This window comes from Chlorocebus sabaeus, chromosome 22 (genome assembly GCF_047675955.1).
Source record: "Chlorocebus sabaeus isolate Y175 chromosome 22, mChlSab1.0.hap1, whole genome shotgun sequence".
Classification (NCBI taxonomy): Eukaryota; Metazoa; Chordata; class Mammalia; order Primates; family Cercopithecidae; genus Chlorocebus; species Chlorocebus sabaeus.
The window spans coordinates 67,009,809-67,033,227 of NC_132925.1; the positions used below are offsets into that span (position 1 = coordinate 67,009,809).

At 38.1% G+C, this 23,419-nt stretch overlaps 1 protein-coding gene across 1 annotated transcript in view; it reads left to right on the forward strand.

Annotated features, from left to right (window-relative positions):
• The window catches only part of SHQ1 (SHQ1, H/ACA ribonucleoprotein assembly factor), a 107,499-nt gene that overhangs the window by 34,705 nt on the left and 49,375 nt on the right, over positions 1-23,419 (forward strand). Inside the window, exons 7-9 of the mRNA XM_007984998.3 lie at positions 209-363; positions 2,168-2,221; positions 4,489-4,612. Of these exons, the coding sequence (XP_007983189.3) occupies positions 209-363; positions 2,168-2,221; positions 4,489-4,612 (333 nt within the window). The remainder of the gene's footprint in view (positions 1-208; positions 364-2,167; positions 2,222-4,488; positions 4,613-23,419) is intronic.

Consider the following 23,419-nt stretch of genomic DNA (forward strand, 5'->3'; position numbering starts at 1 on the left):
TTTATTCAGCCCTATTAGGATTTGAGCAGACTCACAGCTCTTACTAAAACTGTGACGTCTACTTAAGTTATTTATATATCCAGAGTTAAGTAGAAATAACTTTTATTTCAGTTTCTATAATCAAAGTTCTAATTTTGACAAATCTTCCACATTGGGGGATTTACAAAAATGAATGAAACATCTAATTTTTAAATGCGTTTTCTTCTAGTGTCTTTTTCTGAAGAAGAGAAATATCAGCTACGAAAATTTGTCAATAAATCTTATCTGCTGGACAAGAAAGCCTGTCGTCAAGTGTACTACAGTTTGATTGATATCCTTCTGGCATATTGCTATGAAACCCGTGTCACTGAAGGAGAGAAGAATGTAAGTGCTTGTATGTGCGCGTGTTGCCATAGATGACTGTGCTGAGTAAACTGCATTAAAGCATCAGTCTTTCTTGTCTAGAGTAGAACTGGTGGTGATTAGTTATTCAGGGGATGCCCCCAGCAGAGTTGCGTGTGTGGGGTGGTGGTGTGGGTACCCACATGCAATCATACATTGCTTAGTCGGTCTTTTTCAGTTTTCTCTTGGGATTAGTCTCTGCAAAATAGCAGAGTAGGGAAGTTTAAGGGAGTAAAGCTGAGAGTAGAGAGGAAGGCTACTCTGAGCCCTCATCTCTTTTAGGCCAGAGAAGTGCTCTGTCACATGACACTTCACATTGGCCAGGGGGTAAACTACCATACCCATTTATATTCTTTCTCTCAGCCAGAAGTCAGCAGATGCAAAATATGGCATTTTACAAAATAAAGAAATCTTAGTATTTACCTGCAAGTGTCCCTCAATTCATAGAGTGTGTGGATTTCTGAAAAATTATATGTAAATCAGATTTTTTAAAACCTGAATTATATCTTTTTTTGCTATTTAAAGGGATCATGTTATAAAAGTAAATCCTTTTAATCTTTTAAAAAATATAGACTTTATTGTATTTCTTCTTAAACCATATTTGATATTGTAAATGAAGAGCTAAACTTCCTTTTCACCTATATCATTGATTGTATATTTAAAAAGGCTGGAAACCAAAAAACAGCCTTTCTAGTTAGTGTGGCGCTGCAGCTGTTTATAATTGTCCTCGCTCTAAAGGTTATTTTTGATCTGAGCATAACTTTCCTTTTTTGAATTACACAAATAATTCATATTGTAAAGGAAAATATACAAACGAAGGGAATAATTAAGATATCCTGTAATTTTAGTCATCAGAAATAACCGTTGTTACATGGCGATGTATCTATTTCCAGTCTTCTTTCAGTGTGCACGTGTGTCTATATTGTGTGTATTTACCTTGGGTCCTAACATATATACTATTTAACCTGCTTTTTTCACTCAACATTATAGCACTAGGATGGTATTAGAGTTAGAATTTTCTGTGTACCAATTTTTTTGTTGTCATGATTCTGAAAATTTCTAGGGTGACTCGACGTTTGTGTCTGAATCCAAGATGACTATTAATTGAGTGTGCTAAGGCTACTTAATATATCTGAAAATACTTTTTGTTTTCACTCGTCTTTTAAAGATACTGTAAATGGAGAAAATGTTTTCTTTGACAAAAAATGCTTCATATTAAATCTTGAAAAGATGAGTGTTTAGGTATACTTGAAAAAATTTACTATTTTTTATTCTTGTATTTGTGTATTTAAAATCATCAAGTCTTACAACTTGAGACCTCCTCTCGAATGTACTTATTCTCACCAGCATTCTCTGAAAGATCAAATTTTCTAGCAGCTTCTTAAGTGCCACAGGTAATACTTCAACATTATCTTTGATTCCTTTGATAGATTATTTATGGATTATTTGGGAGGCATGTAACTTAGCTGAAAAAGGACAGAAATTGAGCAGGGATTACTTTGCTTTAACTTCTAGTTTCAAAACCCCTGGTTATTTGCTCTTGTGTTCTGGTACTTTTATCAGTAGAAAAGTTTTATTTTCAAAAATCCCAAGGAAAGTAAACAGAAACTTCCCACTGATAGTCTCTGCATCAGCAAAATAATTATTTTTCTATAGTTGTGAACACTTCTTAGTTCTCATATGTCAGTGATCCTCAGACACTGGTTGAAAAAATGGATTTCTTTGGTTTGTGTAAATGACTTAACCTCTAATGTGATGGTACTCTTTTTCTCCAAAACAAATACAGGTTGAATCTGCATGGAATATCAGGAAACTGAGTCCAACACTGTGCTGGTTTGAGGTATGATTTCCAGTTGCAGTTGTTTAGAGTTTGTTGTTCAGGAAGTTATTTTTGTTGTTTTTACATCATTTGGGGTAATTCAAGCAATTCCTTGACTTTTTAAAACTAGAATCTCTATTGTACAAGTTTGTTTTCCATCTTTTTAATAAAATTCTGATAATGAAACCAGGTAGAGTATTTTGGAAGTTGGGGGAGGGAAACACACGTCGGAGAGAGGATGGAGACATGGTTTGTTGGGAAAGAATGTGGGACAGAGTGAGAGGTGTGTTTGTAAGCTGACATGTATTGGAGCTTGAAACTCAAAGATGGAAGCAAACCTAGGTGATAAGTGACCATCAGGGTCTATGCCAAGAATAAACACACACACACACACGAAAAATAATGTTTTTATATGATTTTTTAAAATATATATATGTATATGTAAGAAAAACTTCACCTATTCTTAGTAAGTCTGTGAGGTAAGTGTTGCAGGTTTTACAGGTGAGGAAACTTAGATCATATAGCTTAAATCACTTAAGTCCTGCAATTCAAATGTAGTCTGGTTACATTTGATAACTCTTTTAATATGGTAGTAATTGTTTCTGCGTTCTGAAAGATGGTTGTGCAGGTCTCACCAAAAATACCAAAGGATAATATCTTTAAATTTATAAGTTTTTAACAAACTTGTGCATCAAAACAGTAATTAAAAGCAGAAACTTTAAAAAAGTATCAAGATTATATCATCAATTAAAACAACCAGTATTTTTTAAGTTGCAAAATCCAGGTTGTTTCATTGACGTCACTTTGTTAAAATAATAGGTAAGATGTAAACAGGAACTGAAACACTTACTTCATTATAGAATCTTACTACTCCAAAAATGGTTCAAGGACCAACAACCTGACCAGCAGCTTCACCTGGGAGCTCATTAGAAAGACAGCATTTCAGTCCCACCTCACACCCACTGAATCAGAACCAGAATTTGTAGCAAGATTTCTGGGGAGTTTGTATGCCTACTGAAGATGAAAAGTGCTCCCCTCTAGGCCTCATTGGAGTTCCTCATGTTGCCGTGATCAGCATATAATAGAGGAATCGGTTTCTGTGTTAGCATTTATTAATATGTTGGAAGTAGTTGGTGACTGGATAATTTTGTGGTATAGTTATTAAAAATCTACATGAAAATTCACCTGTTTATGGTTTTTAAGTTCATAATTCTCTTTATATCAAATACTCAATGTTCTTAATCAGATTTCTCATAGTTTTAAGGATTGATGTACATGTAAATTATCTTTCTCCCTTGGTTTTAAGCTTTACATATGGTTTACATTTTTTATACTTTGTTTATTGAAAAACAATTTTGTGGAAATTTTCTGTTGTCTAGTGTTTTTAGTAAGTTTTGAATTGCTAACGTTATCAGTTTGATACCATTCAAGATAGAACACCTTTTTTCCTAGAAATCAGTTTGATAAGCAAGAGCAAATTACTCAAGTAAATGTCTTGTATTACCCATGTCCAGTGCAAAAAAAAAAAAAAAAGAAAAAAGAAAAAAAGAGGAGAGGAAGCTGAACATATTGTACTAAAGAGTTCTACTTTTTTTTTTTTTTTTTTTGTGAGGGAGTCTCGCTGTATTGTCCAGGCTGGAGTGCAGTAGCGCAATCTTGACTCACTGCAGCCTCTGCCTCCCAGGTTTGAGCAATTCTCTGCTTCAGCCTCCTGAGTAGCTGGGATTACAGGTGCCTGTCACTGCACCTGGCTAATTTTTGTATTTTTAGTAGAGACAGGATTTCGCCCTGTTGGCCAGGCAGGTTTTGAACTCCTGACCTCAGGTGATCCGCCCGCTTTGGCGTCCCAAAGTGCTTTACAGGCATGAGCCACCATGCCTGGTGAGTTCTACATTTTTGATGTGTGCCATCTTGAATAGCCCTAGATAACAAAAACATGAAATGTAAATTATTTTAAAATATCCTTTATGTGCATCTGTATTTTGTTAATGCCATGTGTTTTAGATTCTTATTTGTAAGAATCTAAAATACTTAGGACTTTAAAAAGCTTTCTTGTGACATTTGTGATGTATTGATAGTGTGAGAAATTAGAAAAACTAAGATTCTATGTTTTATTTTAAGGTATACGAAAATAATCTTATTTCATGGTTTTATGTTTCTCTTCTACTTGGCATCACAATGATCCGAACTTACAGCTTTTAAATGAGAAAAGCTTCCTATTTCATTGTGTGCTTTTGTTTGTGTGACATTTTATGGAAATGACTGCTTATTAAAATGCCACTTCACAGACTTGGACTAATGTTCATGATATCATGGTGTCTTTTGGAAGAAGGGTGCTGTGTTACCCACTCTATCGCCATTTCAAACTGGTGATGAAGGCCTGCAGCGACACTATAAAGATATTGCAACTAGGTAAGATATTATTGCGCTTGCAAATTTGGGAGGGAAAAAGTTGTAAGTTTTTAATTTGTGAAGATACAATTATTTTTGTTTTTTTTCTGTATATAAATAAGTAATGAAAAATGAATCCAACCACTTTTAAAGTATAAAATTCCTGTGTATAACATATATGTAGGTAAGTAATTGCACAGAGGCGTAATAAAAACTCTTTTCCGAGAGGAGTAAAGAAGGTAAACAAATAAGGCATACACAGTATTGCAAACCATTTTACATTATAATAGCTTTCATGGTTCAGTATTTCTTGACTGCCTGTAATCTTCTAGGCTCTATGGTGGGGCTGAGGGTCTAATAATAAAGAAGGTGGAAAAGTTCCCTGCTCTGTTGAAGTTTACAGTTTTGTCAGACAGATGATGAGTAAGTAAGCAGTTCCAAAGAGAGAGTGAAAAGTACTCTGCTGGGAGAAGTCCAGGGATCATTTAGGAGGGAACAAGTAACCTAGATTTGGCGTGTCAAGAAAGATTTTCCAACAAAAAGTACAGCTACTCTGAGCACTTTTGACTTGCTAAATTCAACCTGAAAAGACAAACACTTGCTAGCTTTAAGGATGTGGAAAATTCTGGGCTCTGAAACAAATTCCAAAGTGCCCATAATATTATCATTAGAATAAGTATATAATTTCCAGGGTAATGACTTTGAAGGGGGCACCATCCATTTGTGTGTATTAGTTCTGGCACATTTATTTAAAAGTCACTCTTAGTACTTTATGGTCATTTCTTATATTCTCCCCCTGGGGAGACTCATCATTCCTTTGCCCTTAGATAAAAGTGTTCTTGGGAACTTGGTTTTCAGACTTGAGAATAAGTAGGGGAAAGAAAGGAAGTTCTTCCCTCTACCTCCAGGTGACTTCACTGACCTGAAGAAGAGAATCACATCTCAAATGTTTTCTCCTACCTTGAGGTGTACTTTGCCTTCTGTGTAACCTGTGGTCTTCTTGCCCTGGTGGCAGGGATGGGGGAGGAAAATCATGTTTGAAGTAGATTATTTTAAAGTAGACAATAATTGTAAAAATGAATCATGGTTAGATGAAAGATGCCTTTTTATTCATCCAGTTGGTTTAGACTAGCCGTATTTTATTTTGAAGGATTGTTGATTATAGGATAAAAGAGCTATCATTGAGAAATCTATTTTCTTTAACTTAGCAGTGGGAAACAAACTGCTTTGTTTTTTCACGTGTTATTTCTTCTTGCCTTCCATCCAAGATGTTTTTTGAATTGCTAAAAGTACCTTGGAAAATCAATCTACTATAAATGACTGTGTGAGCCTCAGTTACACGTCACCATTCATTTCTTTTTTAAGGCCTGCTAGATTATCTGGGCATTATTCATGGACTTAACCAGTGAGAATGCAGTTTGCGGTTATCCTGTTATATCATGGCTTCCAGATGGAGAATTGGCAGAACCTCCACATGCCCGTTTGCACACACACTCACGCACTCACACACTCACTCTCCCTCTCTCACTCTCACTCAGATATACAAACTACTGCTTGTTACTTTTTATTCTGGGAAGTAATCTAGTTCTTTTGACTTTTATTGGAAAAGTAATCAGTTCTGTGATTGCATAACCAAAAATAAATTCGATTGCCTTGACTTACACAGGAATCAATTACCCAAACCGTTTTAGTAGGCCAGGACTGAAAATGAGACTCAACTTTTATTCATTATCACTACGACAAGAAGTAGTTTTATTAACTGTGTTATGATAGCAACATAAAACTTGAAGTAACACACTGGAGGCCACTGCTAAAAATGAACCTGAACCCTCTATGTACCATGTACAGTGTGTTCTGTGACTAATTTGGGTTGTGGCTAGTTAGTGCTAAAACTGAGGGCTGGATTGTCTAGAATTTGTGCCAGAAGCTGTGGAGATGACATGCTCTGGATGAGAATTGTCACCTGTCTTTGTACAGGTGGATGGCACAGGGTTGCCATTCTTGCCGCTGAAGAGGCTCGTGTTTGAACACCCCATAATTTAAATAAAGGTAGCTCTGGTTTGGCATTTACTGTTTTCTAAGAATGAATTCATGCCTACTTATAATTCAAAATGCAGTCACAGTGTTCACACTTTTTATTATAAAGGTCAGTATAGTGTTCCATAGTTGAAAGTAATGAATAACCCTGGCTCCAAAGAAGGATTGATCTTAAATGGAATGAGCTTTCAAAACCAATGTAGGAGTGCTTCAGAAACTACAGAATATGTCATTATAACTGATTGACTAAGATCTGAGTTTTCAAAGAGCCAGGAATTGGCTTCATGTGACTTCACAAGTAGCCTTTACAAGGATTCTTTACTAGGCCTTTGACTCTTTTCAGGTTTGCATTTCTTTTCATTCCATCCCCTCCTCCAGAAGACTGTATGTTTATCTCTGGAGATTGCTATTTTGTTTAATCCAAACTCCTTAAGGGCAGGAAATCCTGCTTTGCCCCTTAAGTACTGTTTTAGTGCTTAACAAAGGACCTTGCTCTCTTTGGATCAGTCATCTTGGGGCACATGACTCCTTTTTTTCCTCTGTCTCTGTCTCTTCAACTTTTATTGCCTGTTTGTTCCTTTCTTTTTGGAAGAATGGGTAAAATTTTTCATGGAAGCATCACTTAGCTGCTGTTAGTCAATTAAAAATAAAAGAGATAAAGCAGATTTTCTAATGTATCTTCAGAAAAGTTATTCTTTTTTTTTCTTTTTTCCCTTGAGACATAGTCTTGCTCTGTTGCCCAAGGCTGGAGGGCAGTGGCGGATCTTGACTCACTGCAACCTCCACCTCCTAGGTTCAAGAAATTCTCATGCCTCAGCCTCCCAAGTAGCTGGGATTACAGACATGCACCACCATGCCTGGCTAGTATTTGTATGTTTAGTAGAGGCGGGCTTTTGCCATGTTGACCAGGCTGGTCTGGAACTACTGGCCTCAAGTGATCTGCCTGCCCTGGCTTCCCACAGTGCTAGGATTACAGGTGTGAGCCACTGCACCTGGCCCACTCAGAAGAGTTATTCATTTTAGAAGTGACAAGTCGTAGTTTAATACTTGATCATACATTATTTATGTAATTTAGTGAGTGCATTGTCTACATCTTATTAATGTATAGAAGGTATTCCTTACTTTACTTCCATTAGAAGGGTAGGATGGGATGGGGTGGAAGAGAAACACCAACTTAATTTTTGCTTCCAGTTCTCCCTTTGAACTCATTCTGTGGGTTCTTTTTTTTTTCCTTCTTCTTGGATGGAATATATATCCTATATATGTCATATCATATATTTGTCTCCTATAATATATATCCTATAACTTTTTCTTTCACTTAAGATTTTTAAAAAGTTCTTTTACCACTTCTAGTCACAAGAGGAGTCTGATTTCAGCACTTAAAATGTCCACTTTGAACTTCATTACAAAAGGAAATCTTCCCTTCCCCAGCTGGGACCTCCCTGAGGGTGGGTGACCAGCAGCAGGGAGGAGGACCCCTTTCACTTTGGCAGGACATACTGCTTACCTCCACTCGGCCACTACATGCTGCTCTGTCCTGTTTCTTAATGGAAGCCAGACACCAATCTTTGTACTCTACAGTTGATGTCTACAGTTAAAATTTCCAGGGTAAGCAAGTTGTACTCTCTTAGGGCCTGTTAAAACCCCGTTTCTCTTGGTTTGAGGTAACAGAAAAGCACCTCCTTCCCGCACCCATGGAGTGTGGTAAGAAACTGCACAGCACTCTACCACCTTTATCCATGGAGATTTTTTCTGGACCTCTTTACTCTTAAGCTCCTGAAGGTGAATATTTGGCAAATGAATTACAAATCATTTTTAGTTTCTGTCTTTACAAGTTCAGCATAAAGAGGTTAGTATCTCTTTAAAATATAGGGATACTTGATACCAGTTATTTTCTTTGTGAGCCTCGTTAGAAAAAAGTCAGAAAGAGTTCTGTCCTGATGTGTTGATAATACGTACAGTTGGATGGCACAGGGATGCCATTATTGCCACTGAAGAGGCTCGTTTGTTTGGACACCCCATAATTTAAATAGCAGTAGCTCTGGTTTGGCTAGTTTGTTAATAATAACCATAGCTGCGTGTGTTAGCTACTTTCTGTGTGCCAGCGCTAAGTTCAGTTCTTTAGATACCATATCTCATTTTGCTCACGTTGCAATCCTGTGAAGCAAGCATTACTATCCCCATTTTGCAAATAGAAGACAGGCTCAAAGAAGTGAAGTCAATGGCCCAGGGTCTTACAGCTAGTAGGTGGGAGAGCCTAGATTTGACTCCAGATCTGTGTAACGTAAGAGTCTGTGTGCTTATATATATTGAACTAGTTATAAATGAAATTATATGAAGCCTGGAATTTGCTTCAAAATAGTCCAGAGTGGGTTGTGGGAAAGTGGGTGGGGTGTAGCTGAAACAAGGTTGGCTACAAGTTGATGGCTGTCTGGGTGATGAGTATGTGGGATTCATGATACTGTGTTCCCTATTTTTGTACATGTTGTGATTTTCCTTTAGACAAAGTCTTTTTTTTTCCTTAAGTCTGGACTCTTCATCACCATACTACGCTTCACCACCATACTAATAAAAACATATACAGTTGTTCTTTCTATTTGCTGTTTTGTTTTTAAGGTTAATAGAAACCTACTTTTTAATAACATGTGAAGTCTGATGAATAGTAGCTACCGAGCAGGTAGTAACCCAAGAAACAGCCTTCAGGATTCTAGTTGTTGTCACCAATTAAAACCTTGTATTACTTCAGATAATTAATAGCCCTTACGTATCAGTTATTAATTGGGCTTAATAAACACATTTTGAGAGATTACTGCTTTACTAACCTCTTCTGTAGATAAAATAACACAATCAATGAGAAAGAAAAGAAGAGCTATGGCACCAAGCCCAGGGCTTATGACTGATCAGTTTTTTAAAAGAAAAATGGATGTTTAAAACATTGAGGTTTGGCAAGTGTACTGGATGAGCTCCGAGTTTGGAGGAGACCTTAGAGGTGAATTTCTTTTTAATGTTTACATTTTATTTATTCCAGAGTCAGTATAGCAAATGACTTTTTAAAAAATTGAATTGTAGAGGAGCTATTGCAAACTCGAAAACTAAAAGATGAAATCACTGCGATTTTCCAGTGTTGACAGTTATCTATATTTAATTTCTGTAAGTTCCCAGTTCGGACATTTTAAAGAATTGTTAGGCCTTTTAATTTTTACTCTTTAAATACGTCGTATTAAACTATTTTGAGATTTATTCAACAAGTATTTGTTGAGAACTTGCCGTGTGAGGCTGTTGAGCTGGATTCTGAAGATATAATAGTTCTAATGGGGGCACAGGGCACAGAATTACACAACTACCAGGGTTTTTGAAAAATTGCATTTGTATTAAGTAGCTCAAAAGAGAAATATGGAAAGTGAAAATATAAGCCAGGGAAACTGACCTACATTTAAGTCATTGAAGACATGTAACTTCCTATTGTGGGAGCCTCTGCTTTATTTGACCTTTAATTCTCAGCTTCTACTAGTTTCCTAGCGCCCTCAAGTACTTGTTAATTGCTTGACGAGTTCATCTGTTCATTGATTTGTTCGACACATATTTTGAATGTATACCTACTCAGGAGCCAGTCCATGCAAAGCACCCTGTAAATATAAAGAGCAATAGAAAAATAAATAAATGTGTGGGCTTTTTTGGGGGAGCCTGTTGACTAGCCAGGGAGGTAAGATGTCCCTCAATAACATAGAATATATAGTCAACTGTGGTAAGTGCCTTACAAGAAAGGTGGATTAAGTAGTTGAAAAAAGAGAGAGATGACACATTTTGCTAGGGGTCAGGGAAATTTTCATAGAGGCTGTGAGATTTGAATTGCGACTTGAAGGATGGAGGGAATGTTGTAAACATTGTGAGTAAACCGTGTGAGGAGGTTCATGGGATAGTATAGTTTCTGCTATGAAAATGTGTTTGTTGGAATGAGATGATGGAAAATCGATATGCTATCTGATGCTGAGATTTGCTCTATAGCCTCTAAAACTAGTTGATAGTTTCTTTCTTATCTGAGTTAACTGGTCACTGGAATTTACATCTCTGCTTTTCAAATATTATTGCTTAATTCCCTGCTCCTTACCTGGGAGATGGTAATTCCTTGTGTTTTCTTCCTCCTATTCTAAATTGTTCTTGAACTTTTTTTTTCTGACTTAATTCCCCATACCAATTAATGCTTCTAAGAACTGAACAATCAACGGTGCTTTCAGAAACTTCAGCATGGAATTAAAGTCAGCTACTGAAGTAGCATTTGTACCTGTTTTTGTTGACCATTTTACATACCAACTAATCCAAGAAAGGAGAGAACTTCAGAGGACAGCAGGAGTTAACTCCTGGAAATCATGAACTGCTGCTGAATGTTTGAAAGGGAGAACTCTGGATTCTCCTTCTGTGAGGCAAAGTGAATTCCTTTTACTCTTGTTTCTTCCTTGGAGTACAAGTCTATGTTCCCAGCCTCCTAAATTAGTACATTCTTCCCATTCTTATGTATTATTTAACCTCAGAGCATTTGTAGGTTTATACTTATAACCCTTTGTAGAAGGGTATTGTGTATAAATGTAAACATTAAAAGAAAGAATATCAAATTCTAGTCATCTCCATAGAATCCCTTTCCCCCTAATACTTCTAAATAATGTTAATCACTAAAAATGTTTAGATTGCTCTCATGGTAATTTTTGGGTTACATTTGTATAAAACATTCTTGGTTCTCTTAAAATACACAGTAGAGGGAAGCATTTCCCATATGGCTTACAAATAATAAATTGCCTTTTAATTGCAACAAATGATGAATAGCTTGTGGTTATTTGGCTTCAAAAATATCACTTAAAATATTTTAAAATGTTAGTATTCTTTGAAAATTGGAGTTATATAGAAATGCTTACTGATGGGTGATGGCTTCAAGTCGGCTGACCTCTTAAATATTACATACAATTTAAATCTACACTATATTTTCTGTATTACTTATTTTTGTTAATTTCAGCAGTTTCTGAGCTGAGCAGTGTAGAAATCCCTAGAACTTAGTTACATGGTTTGAATGTATGGCTTAAAAAAAACTTCTATAATTAGTGCCTCTTTAAATAAATTTAAAGTCAGTTTTGAGATTATTTTTATGGATCTGATTTTTTATGGAAGAAACTTTCTGTAAGAAAATAGCAGCAGAAAATTGTATGTATTTAAGACAACTTTGGGGGAACAAAGAGAAAACCTTCTATTTGACCCTAATGAATCAAAGTCCTATTGTATACTAATACTAAGGCCTTGATGAACTGAATTGAATAATTGTTTATGTTTTACCTGGAATACATGTAAGAATTACAATTATGTACCACATAACGACGTTCAGTCGGTGATGGACCACATGTACAACAGTGGTCCCATAACATTGTAATACTGTGATTACTGTATCTTTATTTTCTTATTAATTTTTTTTTCTTTGAATCAGAAAAGAGCTGGAATATACTGTATCTTTTCTATGCCTGGATATGTTTAGATACAAAAATACTTAGCACCGTGTTACAATTGCTTACAGCATTCGGGACAGTCATATGCTGTACTGGTTTGCAGCCTAGGAGCAATAGGCTATACTATAGCCTAGGTGTGTAGTGGAGACTACCATCTAGGTTTGTGTAAGTACATTCTGTGATGTTCACATGGCAGAATCACCTAATGACACATTTCTCAGAACATATCCAAATCATTAAGCAATACCTGATTATATATATATTTAGGTAATTTAGAGTTTCATTTCATTTATTTTATTTTTTACAGACAAGGTCTCACTCTGTCACCCAGGCTGGAGTACAGTGTGGCATAATCATGGCTCACTGCAACTTCAAACTCCCGGGCTCAAGCTGTCCTCCTGCCTCAGCCTCCCAAAGTGCTGGTTTACAGGTGTGAGCCACCATATCCCAACTTAAAGTTTCTTTAAGTAAGAAGTTAGCGCTGGAAAATAACAAGTGGCAGACATTTATTTATTCAACAGACATGAATCAAATCTATTCTCCATGCAAGGGAATGTAACAGAATTGGTGAAGAGTTAGAAGATATTTATGACTTGGTCTTAGCTCTTAAGGAGTTTATTGTGTAATAGGAATGATAGGTCAAAAGATAAGGTACAAAATATGAGTATTTATGATGAGAACACATGGACACAGGGGCAACAACACCCATTGGGGCCTTTTGGAGGGTGGGAGTGGGTGGGCGGGAGAAGGGAGAGGATCAGGAAGAATAGCTAGTGGATACTCGGCTTAATACCTGGGTGATGGGATGATCTGTGCAGTAAACCACCATGGCACATATACCTCGGAACTTAAACGTTCAAAACAAGAACAAAATACAAGTATTTATAAGATACTAAGGAGAGACTCCCTTTAAAAAAGACCTTAATGGACAGGTATGGTGGCTCATGCCTGTAAACTCAGCACTTTGGGAGGTAGAAGAGGGAAGATCTCTTGAGGCCAGGAGTTTGAGACCAGCCTGGGCAACATAATGAGACCTTGTTTCTAGAAAAAAAAAATGTTTTTTAAATTAGCAGGGCATAGTCATGTGTGCCTGTAGTCCTAACTACTTGGGATCCCGAGGCAGGAGGATTGCTTGAGCCCAGCAGTTCGAGGTTACAGGGAGCTATGATCACACCACTGCACTGTAGCCTGGGTGACAGAGTAAGACCTTGTCTCTAACAACAACAAAAAAGAAATTATCTTAATGGCCATCTACAGGCCAAATCCATCTTGTATTGCCCTTGAGCTAACAATGCTTTTTACATTTTTAAATCGTTGAAAAAAATAAAAATAATATTTTGTGACTTGGGAAGATTATTTGAAATTCTCATTTTAGTGTCCATAAATAAAGTTTTATTGGAACACAGGCTCATTCACTTACATACTGTCTATGGCTGCTTTTGTGATAAGATGACAGAATTGAGTAAGTGCATCAGAGATTGACCTGCAAAGCCAAAATATTTACTTTCTGTCTCTTTACAGAGGAAATTTGCCACCTCTGCCTTAGGTATGTACATGGAGGTTGGAGGGAGCCCTTTTGTAGGGAGCCGAGGTCTTTGGCTGCTTGCCATTTCAAATAGTGGCCAGCATTGAAATAGATCATTTCAGCTGTTTTCTCTCGCCTTCCCACAGGATGAAATGTAGCTGATCTAGTTGGCTCACATTAGAGTAGACTTCTGTACGTTAGGAGAAGCAAACTGAGATGGCTACTTCGCCAAGCAGGTAAATGAATAAGGATGCTAGGGTTTAAGGAAGTAGAGACTGATGAGGCCTGTGTGAACTGGAGAGATACATGGCTCAACTGTAGCCTACTGTTGCTGTGTGAATATGTAGTATTGCCAGTTTTAAAAAGAAGTAGAAAGTAAAATTAAAGTAGAAAGCTTTAAAATCTTTTAAAGCTTAAGTATGAACAAAGAAGTAAAATAATTTTAAATCACACTGTAAGAGCCATAGCATGTCTGAGAGCCCACGTCAGCCTGGGAGGCCCCCGGTTTTCAGTCTCTGCTCTAAAGCAAGCTAAGTGCCAGCCTGTCTTTCTCATACCCTCTTGGACCTGCCCGTTTCTAGCTGCAGTGAAGGCTTGCACCAGGTCTTTGCTCCTTCAGTCCTAGCTTGAGACTGAGTCTCAGCCCGACACAGGTTCTAAGATTGGGGCAGGCAAAGGAAGTAAGAGATGTCCCGCATTGTCTAATGTAGTTAACACCAAAAAACCTTTTTAAAAAGTGGATGCCCTGCCTCTCTTTTGACTACTTTGTATTGTTAATCTTGTCAGCCAGAGCCTAGTCGGGGTGGAGGAAATGAGTGATAGGATTTCAGTTACCACGCTTCACTCTGACCCAGATAGAGTGCTTGTTAGTAGTGGGAGGAGAAGGGATTAATAGGGAAGGAGCAAACAGCATAGACCTAATGAGTGATATATAATGATAGTTACTAAAGAATGGTAGGATTTAGAAAAGAAGATGTGGAGGAAGGGTATTCCCTGAGAAAGCAGAAGGCAAAAAAATCAGAAAAAGGAAAATAAAAGAGTTCCATGTCCAAGAAACGGCAAATTCCCGTCTGTCTGGAGGCCAGAGGTGTGAAGGGGAGTGGTAGGGTAAGGATGGAAACAGTGTGCAGGGACTGGGCTGAAAGGAGCCTGCAATGGCTTGCTGATGAGTTTGAGTCTTATTCAGGGAGGAACCACCGAAGAGTTTGGCATTGGAGCTGGTGAGAGGCTTATGAAATCAGATTCATCTGGCAGCAACACTTAGGATAGAGTCATTGAGAAGGGTGAAGTTAGTGGGCATGGAGAAGAGAGGAGACTTATTCTTGCCTAGACCCAAGGTAGTCTGGGGACAGGCAGTATGGTCTGAACTACAGCGCTAGCCAGGGCACTGAGGAGGAAGGAATATGTGGGCAGGTGCTTCACAGGTAGCGGGGGCAGGGACCAGTAACGGGAGTGCCAGGGCTGATCATATGACCTGTTGTCGTCCTTCCTTTTTTATATATAAAGTACTTACATGTTTGTTGTCTCATTTAATTTCCATGGCGATTCTTAAGAATTTTTCTTCTAATTTATCCCTGTGGAAACAGATTCAGATTAAGTACCGAACAGCTAAGAAGTGATACCAGAAGCAAGCAAACTCTGGGCTGCACAGCTGGTCCACAGTGGAACTGTTGGGATTGTTACCATTTTTACTTTGTGAGAAATTAGCTAAGAACTGCATAAGATTATTTATGTGTAGCTTTTTAATGATCTTTCCTTGGCTTTTTAGAATTGGGGAACACAGTTCTAAGATCTTAATTTCATAGTCAAAATTTTCATGCATCCTTTTCATATAAATTAAACTTACATGTAGAGATACATACCTAATCAGCTTTACTAAATTATATTTATTATCCATTTATATTAAAATATAAAGAAGCATAGCTCAATCTACCAGTGTGCACACCATTTAGCAGAAAGCAAACATATTCACTGAAACACAGTGAGGGTTTCAAAATGGTTTAGTTTTTCTCCTTGTTTACCTTGACATACTTATCAGTACTTGAGATCACCAAAATAAATTCATCAGTGGTAGGATTAGGTTTAGGTTTGGTTTTTCTTTTTATGAGCTCTTTGAGATATCCAGTTGTCTTTTTCCTGTATACTCCTATTTCTTCTTTCCGACTTCATGAAATTTTAGTTTTTTTTCATTTTGAAATAAAACAAATTTCAAAGAATTAGAACTCTATTAAGTGGTATTTATTGGAAAAAATGGAGTGTAATTGTTTTAATTAAAAGTACAAAGGGCATTGATATACATACTGTAATTCTTAAGATGGAAAAATTGAATACAAATTTTACCCACAAAATTTTGAAGTTTTCTATGCCTGTGGGTTTTTTAAAAGTTCAAGTTTAGGTTGCAGCTGTTTCAAAGAGCTTTTTTTCCCATTCATCTTCAGCTTCTTAATCTACTTTTCTCCTTACTGTGTAGATGGACTATATATTTTTAGTGTTCTACCTTGAACTTGGATGCCTCATTCTTAGTTGTCTGAAGAAATTGAAATTAGTCATGTTACCATTATGTAGTTTTGATGGCATCTAGTCATGTATTTCTAAACTGAAACAGTCGCTGTTTTGACAAGTTACTTAAGAAAGAGGACAGAGTTAATGTCAAGGCTGTCCTTCCAAACTGGCGAATCTTGCAGGGATTGTTAGAGCAGAAAAGGCAAAAATAGCCTTGGGTTAAATTCATTATTTGAACTTTTAATGGTACAGTGATGTAATAAAGTTTGTACAGCTATATTCTTTTCTCGTCAGGGAAATATGTAATTAGGGAAGGAGTAAACAAATTGTATATGCCGTGTTTGTCATGATGCAAATAACTTAAAGCAAATCTGTAGACCACAGAGATCTTACAACTAGTATATGCTAACTGAGCAATTTGACTGGGTGTGTTTAAAGTTAGATTCTTTGTACTCCAGACTGTAGATTAACAACCAGCGTTTATTGAACAGGATCATACAATTTGCTGGACATTGATTGTTCTAGGCCAAGGAAGAAAGATGAAAAGTCATGTCCTTTCCTATCAAGGACTTCATCACACATGGTGATAAATACTGACAATGGATTTATTGCATAGTGGCTGAGGGTCAGACAACTTATTTTCCAGTTCTGATTCTTGCTTCCTAGCTGTGAGCTTGGCCAACTCCTTCATATTCTTGAGCTTCAGTTTTCTCATTTATGAAACGGGGAAGAAAGTACCTAACTTGTAGGGTTAAATCATGTAATTATATAAAGTATCTGGTGCAGAGCAAGTGGGTAGCTCCTAATTACTTACCTTAAGTCTGTTTTGTGCTGCTGTAACAGAATACCGCAGACTGGGTAATTTATAAAGAACAGAAATTATTGGCTCATGGTTCTGGAGGCTGGGAAATCCAAGATCACGGGACTGGTGAGGGCCTTCTTGCTGCATCAGAATGTGGCAGAGGGTATCACATGGTGAGAAAGAGGGCAAGAGATTGAACTGGCAGCCTCAAGTTCTTTTATAATTGGCATTAACATTCATGAGAGTAGAGCCCTCATGACCTAAATACCTCTCATTAGGCCCCATCTTCCAACACTGTTGCACTGTGGATTAACTTTCCAACAGATGCTTTTTGCAGGGTGCATTCAAACGATAGCACTACTGTAATAGGGGAGTATGTCGGGTATATGAGGGAACCCTAAACCAGCTGGGGGAAGAGTTGGAACCCTGTTCCCAGAAAAAGTAATGTCTGATTTGAGACTTGGATAGACGGTAAATTTGGGGTTGAATTGAGGGTTGTACATTCCAGGCAAAGGGGACATCTACAAAGTACATGTTTGCTTCCTGTTAATTTTGTTTGCGAGTATACAGATAATATATGTAATTTTAATAACAAAGAATACTTTTTAAATTGACAGGACTATAAGTTTGTGTTCAAAATAGTAATTCATTGCTTCAAGTATGTGTTTCTTAATACAGCTCAGAAGTCTAGGCTTAAATGGCATCTAAGAAATTTGAGGATAAAAAAATTGCATAGACCTAGAAGCCTTCTTAATGCTAAATTTAATGTGTGTGTTTGTGTTAATTTTTAGGAATTTGACTTTATTCTATTTCCTGATAGGGCCTGGTGTTAAAGCAAATTACCCCACTTTGGTTCTCTTAATTTAGATTAATTTGACACAGTTTTTCTGCCTTCTCCCTTTTTATGGTCAAATGACATATGAAAATTAGTGTTGAAATCATAAGATATCTGTTTTGATAATATGGTCTCATCAGAATCCCAGAATTCTACCCATTTTCTAGCCAGGTATCTATTATACTAAGCTATGTATTTTAAATGATAGTAATGTTGGCTGTTATTTTGAGATGATTTTACAAATAAAGACCAAGCAGTGCTTTCCCTCAGATGTTTGGAATAACCACTCTTCTTTTCTTTACTGATTATTTTTTAAATTATTATTATTTTTTTGTAGAGATGGGGTCCCACTATGTTGCCCAGGCTGGTCTCAGACTCCCAGGTTCAAGTGATCCTCCTGTCTTGGCACCTCCTAAAGTGTTGGGATTATAGGTGTGAGCCACTAGGCCTGGTCCATTTTCTTATTTTGGCCTCTTGATAAGGACAGATATGACATTCGATCTTAGCCAAAAGGCCAAGAAGCGATTAGCTTCTTGTCTTGGGTAACTTAGAACTTTAAAGGGCAGTGTAGATACCCGGAAAACCACAGTCACATAGCTGTAATGTACCAGCAATTAAAAAGAAATTTAGCTCTTACTGTATAGATTTAGCAACTTACATTGTTTTTCCTATGCTGGCTTTTAGCCAGCAAAAACATCCACTTCCCTGATCATCTCCTAGAGATGGAAACCATTTCTTATGTGCCTCCAGCCATGAGCTGGTCTGTCAGTGAAAGATTATTCCCAGCCCTGCTCTCCTAATAGGAGGATTTCAGGAAGCCAAGGGATTCTATTTAGAACAACTCAATCTTGTCTTTGTATTAAGATATATTAACCTGAGATGCCACTTCTGTCCAGACAGGAAATCACATTGTTCTTAGTTTACCTTTCCTTTAAAGGAAAGCCAGGGAATATGTTAAATCCTATTTACTACCCACCTACTTATTACTGTCATCTATATTTTCTTTATCTTGTCATTATGTTTCTCTGTGTTGTCATTAGTCTTTCCCTGAAGTAAAACATTCATGGCAGTTGTCATTTATAATACCAGGATACTAGTGTTAAACTGCTTTCATGAGTGAACAAGAATTCTTGGCCTTAGAGTCATTCTTCCACTGATAGGGTTGACTTGTTCAGCCAAGTCCATCCTAAAGAATCCCTAACTCTTGGGATTTAACATCCTGGAGAGAGCTGTTAGTGCCGTTCTGCAGTGAAAATAGTTACCGTGGTTACTGTGCAAGGCACTGTTTTTTTTTTCTGCTTTGAACCAGGCAGTGAACTGTCTAAAAATGGTCACTTTCCTGCAGTGCCTTTGAGCAGAAATGATTCTCTTGGACTTAGGCCTTAGCATTTTTTTATGCCCACATCGTGTGTGATGAGCCCACGACTGGATAGAGCCCCACAGGCACCGTGTACTTTGAGTCCCCATAGGCTTTTGGCCACCGGCCATGTGACAGCCTGGAAGAGGGCCAGATTTTTCCTTTGCTCATAGCTGCTAGGTAAGTGGCTGAGGGTCTGATAGAAAGAGCAGTCAGTACAAAAGAGACTGAATAATAATAAAAAAAAAAGCCCAGCCACATGCTTGGTGAGTCTCCTGACTGTGATGCTGTAGTCATCTATGGTGACATAGTCAGAACAGAAGAGATCAAGTGTGACCTCAGAGTAACAATGCATATTGTTGGGGAAAGAATAGTTTTCATGTACTTTTTATTCTAGATTGTCAACTGCCAGTAGCCTGGTTATCTTTACCATATTTGTCACATCACATACTATGAAAGTAGTTTAAGGCTTACAGGTAAAACACAGCTTGTGAAGAGAGCATATAACTTTCCCTTTCAAAACTGCCGTGCAATATAATTTTTAAATCTTAATCTAAATATTGCTTCTCAGTTGTTTATAATTTAAAATGTGAATTCAAATTTGTAACCTTCGTTTGTCAATTTTTCAGGCGTTGGCTGTGTAGTTGAACATGTCTTAATTTTTGTTAAACAAATGATGAATGTTTCTTGTGGACAGTTTTGAAAATAGAGGGAAGTATAGAAAAGAATAAACAGCTGTACTCCCACATGTAGAACAATGTCAGGTGCATGATAGGCTCTCATATATTTGCTCAGTGAACGTAGAAACAGATACTGTTTTTTTTTTTTTTTTGAGGCGGAGTCTCGCTCTGTCGCCCAGGCTGGAGTGCAGTGGCCGGATCTCAGCTCACTGCAAGCTCCGCCTCCCGGGTTCACGCCATTCTCCTGCCTCGAGACTCCCGAGTAGCTGGGACTACAGGCGCCCGCCACCTCGCCCGGCTAGATTTTTGTATTTTTTAGTAGAGACGGGGTTTCACCGGGTTAGCCAGGATGGTCTGGATCTCCTGACCTCGTGATCCGCCCGTCTCGGCCTCCCAAAGTGCTGGGATTACAGGCTTGAGCCACCGCGCCCGGCCGAGACAGATACTGTTAATATCATTTGAGTATATACGTCTAGAATTTTTAATTTTTCTTTTATTTATTTTTTGTGATGGAATCTCACTCTCAAGTCGCCCAGGCTTGAGTGCAGTGGCGTGATCTTGGCTCACTGCAGCCTCCGCTTCCTAGGTTCAAGCGATTCTCTCGCCTCAGCCTCCCAAGTAGCTGGGGCTACAGGTACCTGCTATCATGCCTGGCTAATTTTTGTGTTTTTAGTAGAGACAGGGTTTCACCATGTTGGCCAGGCTGGTCTTGAACTCCTGACTTCAGGTGGTCTGCCAGCCTTGGCCTCCCAGAGTGTTGGCATTACAAGCATGAGCCACTGTGCCCCACCCAGCATTTTTTAAATGAGTATTTGTCTTTTTTTTTTTTTTTTTTTTTTTTTAGAAAATAGGAATCAGACCATGCAAATACAATGTAATTTCTTCTCTTTAAATTAAAAAAAAATTTGACATTTCTTATTTTTTGTTATTTGACATTTCTTTTGTTTGTTTTTGAGACAGAGTCTTGCTCTGTTGCTCAGGCTGGAGTGCAGTGGTGCGATCTCTGCTCACTGCAGCCTCCATCTCCTGGGTTCAAGTGATTCTCCTGACTCAGCCGCCCGAGTAACTAGGATTACAGATGTATGCCACCACGCCCGACTCAGTTTTGTATTTTTGTGGAGACGGGGTTTTGCCATGTTGACCGGGCTAGTCTCGAACTCCTGACCTCAGGTGATCTGCCCACCTTGGCTTCCCAAAGTGCTGGGATTGAAGGCATGAGCCACCATGCCCTGCCTATTATTTGACATTTCTTTTCTTTATTATTATTTTTTGTGATAGCTGGAAGATTTAAATTTGCCTGTGGCCTTTAGCAGGAGGGCAACCTCACTTTAGGCATGTCTGCTGAATGAAGCTGTATATAATTTTACTAGGTAATGGCTGCTGTGGATCCTCCTTAAATATGTGACCTTAACTCCGTACCTTTCTACATTACGATTTCCGGAGTAGGGTCCTTTATTCCTACTGCCTACACCTAAGTTTAGAAACATTCTCACTCAGTCTGTCCAAGTGCATTCTTCTCTTCCTCCTTGTTACTGTCTGATTTCTACCAAACTCATCTGCTGCTTCTCCCTTTTTTCCCTACGTGAACTCTTTGCTCCAGCCAAATGGTTTTCTCCAAATCCTACATTTTCTTTTTCTTTCTCTTTCTTTTCTCTTTTCTTTTTCTTTTTCTTTTCCTGTCCTGTCCTGTCCTGTCCTGTCCTTTCCTGTCCTTTCCTTTCCTGTCCTTTCCTTTCTTTTCCTTTCCTTTTCTTTTCCTTAGGAGCCTCACTCTGTCACCTAAACTGGAGCGCAGTGGCGTGATCTTGGCTCACTGCAACCTCTGCCTCCCCGGGTCCAGCTATTCTCCTGCCTCAGCCTCCCGAGTAGCTGGGACTATAGGCACGCACTACCACGCCCGGCTCATTTTTATATTTTTAGTGGAGATGGGGTTTCACCATGCTGGCCAGGCTGGTCTCAAACTCCTGACCTCGTGATCTGCCTTCCTTGGCCTCCCAGAGTGCTGGGATTACAGGCGTGAGCCACCACGCCTAGCCTGAATCCTGCATTTTCTGTTAACCTGTTTATATTAGTAAAGTGTGGGATCTTGAGAGATAGTATTTTGGAGGTGTCACACAGCAGAGAAGCTTATTCAAGTTACAAGAGAATAGTTCGTTTTTCCAGTAAAGACTTATGATTGACATTTAAAACTTTTAGTGCTTTTAAAACTAACTCCTTCCCTGTGCACCCTCCTTCCTCTAAAAAGAGAGAGAGAGGGAAAGCAAGAAAGAAATTAGTTGGCATATGCTTACTGTGACATTTGTCTTCTCTGTGGCGATTAAAACTTCAAAACATTCTCACAGGTCAGTTGTTCCTTGATTCTTTGGGTAATATGGCTAATGTGGCAAACATGGTTTCATCATGCCTGCAGATTTTGATTATATTTCCTCCTCCTTTCATCAAACTCTGCTCTCAACATTACCTAGTTTGTAATTAAAATAGGCTTGTTGTTGGGTGATCCACACTAATCATTGGACATAGTTAACCTGGGCCACTTTGATAAGCACTGACCTTGACTTAACCAAATCAACTTGACATCTTATAGCTTTAGGCCTTCTAAATATTAGTTTCTCTTCACAATCAGTCTAGCAGTGGAGCTTCCATTGACATTCTTCATTCATTCATTATTGTATCTGCATATGAGGAAGCCACCAAGTTAATATTTTTTAAAAAGGCATGGACTCTGTTTTCAAGGACTTACTACCTACTTAGGGGTTAAAGTCACTAATAAGTCCTTGAGTAATAAAAACGTGATATAGACTGGATGGGGTAAGAACATACAGGTAGCGTGGCACAGTGGGTAGCCTCTGGAGCCATTAAGATTGGAATTTAGATCCTGGTCCCTCAACTCAGTGGCCCTGTATCTTGCCCATCCTGGAGCCTCCAGTTTTCCTTCTGGGAATTGAACAGGAGAGGTTTGGGGAGGATACTCCCCATTTTGAGTTTCCTTTCCACTTCTTTGCAGCATTTAGTAAAGGACCGTGAAGACTAGGAAAGTCAGCCCAGAGCTTCCCGAAGGAGTGAAGTCTGGAGCTAGACCTTGATAGCGGGCTAGGTCACATGAGAAGGGAAAAAGGCATGGAAACAAGTCTGTAGAAAGAGCATTGAGAACATATGCAGGGAAGAGATTCCATGAAAACAGTGCATTAAAAAATGTGTGTTAGAAGGGGTAGAGTCTGGAATCTGAAAGATGGGCAAGAAGATTCTTAAAATCGAGACATGAGATGAGAATATGAGTGAACATAGGAGCTCAGGCGGTGGCAGACAAAGGGCAGATACAAGGAGCATTTCCAAGGAAAAATCATCAGGATTTGATAGGTGAGACTGTAGAATGAAAGAAATTTTAAGGATTTAAGCTGGGTGATTACTGTGTCTGTCATGTATTCATTCATTCTTAGACTACTTAAATGGAAAACCTGCTACTGCAGTGTTCTGTTCTAGGTATTGGGGATTAACCACTAAGTAAAACAGAAGCCCCTGCTCTTTCGAAACTTACTTTCTAGTGTTAATTATGTTTAAAAATTTAGTGTCAGCAATTTTAGGATCTTGAGATGTCATCATCTAG